This window comes from Crotalus tigris, unplaced genomic scaffold (genome assembly GCF_016545835.1).
Source record: "Crotalus tigris isolate CLP2741 ecotype Arizona unplaced genomic scaffold, ASM1654583v1 scf7180000017644.4837335, whole genome shotgun sequence".
Classification (NCBI taxonomy): domain Eukaryota; kingdom Metazoa; phylum Chordata; class Lepidosauria; order Squamata; family Viperidae; genus Crotalus; species Crotalus tigris.
The window spans coordinates 3,686,561-3,692,779 of NW_024096536.1; the positions used below are offsets into that span (position 1 = coordinate 3,686,561).

General features: G+C 36.8%; 1 protein-coding gene across 5 annotated transcripts in view; it reads right to left on the reverse strand.

Annotated features, from left to right (window-relative positions):
- Nucleotides 1–3,173, reverse strand: part of TTC26 (tetratricopeptide repeat domain 26) — a 35,307-nt gene extending 32,134 nt beyond the window's left edge. For 3 of the 5 annotated variants that reach the window (XR_005555804.1, XM_039335632.1, XM_039335633.1), the window contains exons 1-3: nucleotides 2,645–2,898; nucleotides 1,117–1,209; nucleotides 106–220 (exon numbers count right to left, since the gene is read on the reverse strand). Coding sequence is in view for 4 of the 5 variants with exons in the window: in XM_039335632.1 (XP_039191566.1) it covers nucleotides 106–220; nucleotides 1,117–1,209; nucleotides 2,645–2,851 (415 nt within the window). In the remaining variant the exon portion in view is untranslated. The other 2 variants (XM_039335636.1, XM_039335634.1) reach the window with 2 other exon arrangements.
- Nucleotides 3,174–6,219: the final 3,046 nt, after the last annotated feature.

Sequence of the window (6,219 nt, forward strand, 5' to 3'; positions counted from 1 at the left end):
TCATTTTCACAGTGCAACCAATGCTCCCACTCACTTCCAGTAAGTACATCTGAATTTATTGCCAGTAAACATATATAAAAATGCAACCTTAATTACCAGACTCACCTTTCAAAGCAGCCTGTTCAGCTTGTGTATACATTCCCAAGAAGAAGTAAGTGCATGCTAGATTTACCCACACATCAGGGTTGCAGGTAGATCCCTTGGTTAAATCCTCATATTCCTTAAATAAATAACATTTTGATACAGACTTATTTAATCACCACAAATTTATGCTTTATTTCTTCTTGTAACCCAGCCAGAGCACATAAGAACTATAAATTAAAAAAATGTAAACAGAAGTGACTAACATGTCCAATGCAGATATATTTCAGCTATCATCAACATTTTGAAAAAGCTGCATCCTTTTCATTGCAGCTGCTTTTAGGACTTTCCCAAATCACTTCTACAAGTATATATCTGCATGTACAGCAGTTTTGCTCTATTAGAACTATTAGTGGAAATGTTTTATGTGCATACATGAAAATAGTTGTATGGTGTTTCCTGGAAGATACTACTATTCTGCAGTTCAAGAAGAAAAACTTTACTCATATCAATCTGCTTTGCAAAACATCCGTTTAAGTACTTTGCATAACCCTACATTTGTACCACTATACTTTTCTTCTACAATATTTAAACATATCTTCAACTAGATGCAAGCCTTTGAAATACTGATCCTTTATCTTACTTATTCTGGTCCGTGAGATACATTACAATCTTAAATTTCATTCTTCACAGATAGTAAATTTGAGGAACAATGTTACATAGTGACACAGTCATAATGACACAGTCATGTGTAAATTAATTCCATTTTCTCTTAAAATGGTTCTCTCAAAGTATTTTCCTCATGTAAAGAAAGAATTTTGAAAAATAGCAGGTCATAAATTAATGCATTGTATTTCATAAATAAGTCAAAATTAAAAAAAACTATATATAATGTATTCACTAGGCTTCTGGACACAAAATAATACAGCCAGTATTTTTTTGCTTTTATGTCACTTTGGGGCACATTTAATTCATCCTCATTCTTACAAATTTAAGAGAACATCCTTCTTTTCAAGCAAAAAAGTACTACCTCACCTCCAGTGCTTTCTTGTAGTCACCCAGATGGAAAGCACAATATCCAATCCAGAGGTCTGCATCTTCCTCCTGTTCTCCAACCTGACACTTAAACTTGGGAAGAAGGCAGAATAAAAATTAAAGTGATATCCAACTGTGACCAAGTTTATATAATTTTTAATTATTTTAAAATGACAAGTTTACAGTCTGTAGCCATACGGTATACACAAATCTACCCTTTTAAGCAGTGATGGGGTTTAATTTTAACCCTCTCAAAAGTCACTGTGTATATAATGTTCATATATAAAAGAGGAGCTCACATTTAAATTAATTAGATATTTACAAATATTTAGATAGCCAGTTTTTATGACTAGCAGGCAGAAATGTATTAAGGTGGTCATGAATATGATGTGCCATCAAGTGATTATTGACTTAGCAACACCACAAATTTCTCTATGATGATATTAATGTCATAGGATCTCCATATGATCAATCTATTTGTCACTGTCAGTTAGGTAGTACTCATAACCACAATATGAGTGAAGTGCAAAGTGTGGTTACAATATATTCATGCCAACTTTGCTTTTCTCATTGCAAATGCAGGTTTTTAAAAAGGCAATAACATTGTACTGGGATTATCCTTAAGTGTCTGCGTGTAATTACCATAGTGTAATGTTGACACACACAGTTTATGATGCAAACTTGAGTCTTTTGTACTTGCATTTTAATATATCAATCTTAGATTTATACTCTGTTGAAGAAAACAAACTAGGAATTTACAAATTAATAAATTAAATAAACTTAATCTTAATTTGTTGATGCAGTAATCATACTCACATTTAGAAGCCACACTAAACCATCCATATATGCACATAGTACCCATTCATATTGCAGTTTAATAATATTGCTTCCTCTGCATTGTTTTCAACAAGGAATAAACTTTTAGAACAACTACTACATTAGCTTATTACCATGTTCACACATGATAAACTAGGAATTTTGGCTTATTACAAAGTGAGCAAGCAGTTTATCTATCTTCTCCAGAAAATTAGATTGATTACTATAAAATCTTAATTCCTAAACTGATAAAGTCATTATAATCTATCTTGTTCATAATCTTGTGATTTAGATACAGTAGTTTTCTTATTACTGCTAATACATCATCATCAGTCTGCTCATCAGCTTTGATGACTACATTTAATCTATAGCAAGGAGGATAAATTGTAATACGTGGATTATCTCGGGTCACTGCATGCAGTGGTTAGACTCTAGATTTATTTCTCTTTTTCAGAGGTAGTATTTGCCACCCTGTAAAATCAGAGAAGTAAAAAACAGGGATGTTCTCAGTCTGAAATGACTGATGTTGTAACAAGAACATGAATGGACAGTTTTCCTTTTTTTTTTTGTAAAGCACTGATCTGTTCCGAAAGCAGTTTACTGAACAGAGCAGAAGTCTTAACCAATATGCTAGCAAATAATCCAGAAGCAGCCGCAGCAACTCCACTTGCAGAACTCTCGTACCGCCATTCCCCAGATGTATCCCTAGTACCTCTAAAAGGGCAATGGCCCCAGTGAAATCTCGCTGAGTTAATAACTCTTCCAGCTGCGGCAGCCGTTTGCCTTTCTTTCTGCGTTTATCCGCTGATTGAGGTCCGCCTCCAACAGCGGGTTTCAGCCGTGAGAGCATCTGCAAAAGCGATAGAAGTAAGAACAGGTAAAGGGAATAGGACTCCGCCAATCTTTTTCGCCCTCTCATCTCTTTGGAAAAGCTCCTTAATCTAGCCTTATCCGATTCTTCTTGTCCCTCACCATCTTGCCCACAGGCCTGCTTCATAAAAGCAACGGTCGTCTGTTGCTGCTCTGCCTCACCAAAGTCTCTGTTACCCTGGCAACTGCGCGAACGGAGGTAGTTAGGGTAAGGCAATCTGGCCTGGGAGACAGCAACAAAAGACCGGGCGGCAACTGCGAGTCATACTTACAGTTCCGGCGGCGCTCCGACAAAATAGTTTTGGGAAGAATCTCAAAAATCCAAGAGCTTAAGTGACGTGAAGAGCTGTGTACCCAATCGTGGTTTAGGAGGGCGAAGAAAAAAGAGTCCCAGTTCGACGGAAAAGCTCCGTTTTTACGAAGTGTTGAGTAGCTGTATCTTGTCCAGTGACACATTCCTGCAAGAAAAATCACTGCGGTAGGCATCTCTGTAGTTGCTTACTCAGTTGCTGCTACAACTGACTCTGATGGGTCAAATAATGGATCAGATGTCACCACCTAACAAAGACTGTTTCTACTTACTACAATATGCTATAACCACATATTTATTTGGAGACTATACAATTATATACTTCATATTTATATTTTTATATTACAACAAAATAATACTTATTCCCAAACAATACACAATAAGCATCTGCGAAGGACAAGAAGGCAAATGACATGATGTATTGTGACCTGACAGAAAGCCTGTGATTTAACATATTTTCAAATGAGTAGGACTAAAAAAATAATCACTGTTTCTGTTGGTATCCTTAGTAGATTTTTATCTTCCCTTAAATGTCATGTCACCAGGCTTGTGCAATTTCTTCATCATTATTATTTCTTTCAGATACTTATGGTCCAAAGGTTTTTAATAGCACCACTATTGCATACATAGAATAACATTTTACAGAATTCATGAGTGGTTTATGGAAGTTTAATGACATAAATGGACATTTATGATAAAAATCATACTACAATTTTATACATGACCACTTGGAAATAAGTATTGTTTTCAATTAAGCATTTTGCCTAGATCAGTCTGAATTAAATTATAGACTTTAATGAGCTACCATACAGTGATAGTGATTATTTATATATGTGTGCTTATTAAAGAATGATGCCTGATTTATGTACCATGTTGAATTTGTCACTTCAACATGGTACATTTTTCATTAATGGTTCCAAAATAAGTTTTTGGGCTTTTTTGCATAACCAAAAACTTATTTTGGAATCATTAATGAAAAATGTCTATTCATTTAAGATAGAAATATCAAAAGCAGTAATGTTTTTTCTTCTGTTTTCTGTTTTTACAATGGTTGATGCCTAGAATGAAGAAATAGGTAGAATACAACTGTTTTAAATAAATAAATATTGTGGTCCATTTCTTTCCTCTCAGAGATATTGCAGAGCAAAAGGGAAATCTATAGATCTGCTGTCTACCATCCCTATGCCAGGCAAAAATTATACTAATATTAAATTTGTTACCCCAATCCTGCCACAAGCATGATTGCAAATGTGTTATCTACAATGTATATTGTACATTTAATGACAAAGATTGATGGATTCTCTCAGTTTTGTTGTACTCTGCTAAGTATCACCAACTGAGAAAAAAGAAAAAAATCTGCCAATTTTTCTCTTTAACATGGGCTGTGGAGGAGACAATTTCTTCAGATGGCTAGACCATTAGATTTTCCAGTGGATTTTCCATCACATTATATTTATTGAAAAGGAACATAGTTATAGCACTTCAGCATACCAATACACTAAACAAAAAGTAGCCAGATACAACAGATACAATATGAGGACATAGGCATTGGAGACCTGGTTGCCTGATCCAGGCACTTGGGTCAGGTGGATAGATAAACTATGTCACTATTGATAATGGGCGTGATGACTGTTTATTCTTGGGTTCCAGGGATTGTATTTGCTGTAAGGTGACCAACTGTCCTCCTTTAGGGAGGACAGTCCTCCTTTTTAAAGTTCTGTCCTCCCTCGAAAAGTGTCCTCCTACATGCCCTCCTTTTTGATATTTGAAGACTAATCTGCAGGGCTTTTTTTTCTCATAGAACACTCAGAACGGTGTTCTGGTACCTGTTTTTGATGGGGGGTTTTCAACTTTTGCATGAGCTGTGCTACTCCCCCTTGAAAGCCAATAGGAATTGCTGCTGAGTGCGCCAAAACACCCAGCCGGCAAATTTTGCACATGTAAGTTGTCTGCAGTGAAGGCGAATTGGCAGGAACTTTGCACCCCTCCCTACTACCCAACTACACCATCTCCTAGTTAGTCCCAAAGATACCTGGAGGAGACTGGAGTGGCAATGCCACGGTAACTTTCTCTTGATTTTCGGCCCTGCTAGGGCAATAATGGCTATGGGCGCAAGAGGCAGGGGCAGTGGGGCTGCTGCGGGCAGGGGTGTGAGGGGCGGCGGTGCTGGCTGCCCCCTGTGCTGTGAGAGCCACGGGGCCTGCTGTACACGGGGCTACACGGGGCTGTGCAGGGTGGCTGGTGGTGCTGGTGGAGAGGCTGCAGGCGGCGTGTGTCGATGGCAGGCTGTTGGTGCTTTGGGAGCCGCGAGGCCCGCTCTACATGGTGGGGCAGCAGTGCTGGCGTGGCGGCTGCGGGTGGGGGCACGGCATGTAAGCATAATTACAATATAAAATGTTATTGTTACAAATGTTTTTTATTATGCATTTATCATATTATAGTGTATTCTATATTATTGTTGCAATGAATAAAATGTTTCTTTTATTTACGATATTTTTTTCTTCAATTTATTTGTGTCCTCCTTTTCATTGTAAAAAAGTTGGTCACCTTAGAGTTTTATAATCTTGTAAGCTGCTCAGAATCACTTATGTGAGATGGGCAACTATATAAATCATATAAATGAAAACAAATTATAAATAAAACAGCACGAAAAAGATTAGGCTCTTTTCTGCCAGTTTAGCAGTATTAGGGACAGCATGGAGACTCACTGAGACAAAGTCTCACGGATAATCAGTGTAGAGCTGATTTGTGATGGGAGGCAAAGAGTCATTGTAGAAATTATCTGGTTGTTTTCTGGAAATAAACCTCCTGGGCAGGAAATGGTTTGTGGATAATTGTAGGGACAGAAATCATTTTCTGTCACAGAAGATTTATTTTTGGAAAACCATCAAATCACCACTAGAACATACTGTGTTTCTTATGCTACTTTTACCAGGTTAAATGATAGATTGATTTTTTTTTAAATCTCTGCCCTGATGTTTACTAGAAAGTCTGTTTATACATTTCTAATATGTAATATTTTCTAATACAAAAGCAAAGCATATAAAAGGCAACATAGAATTTCTACAGAGTAATAAATTTGATAAATTATCCATTCAAAGTGAGAG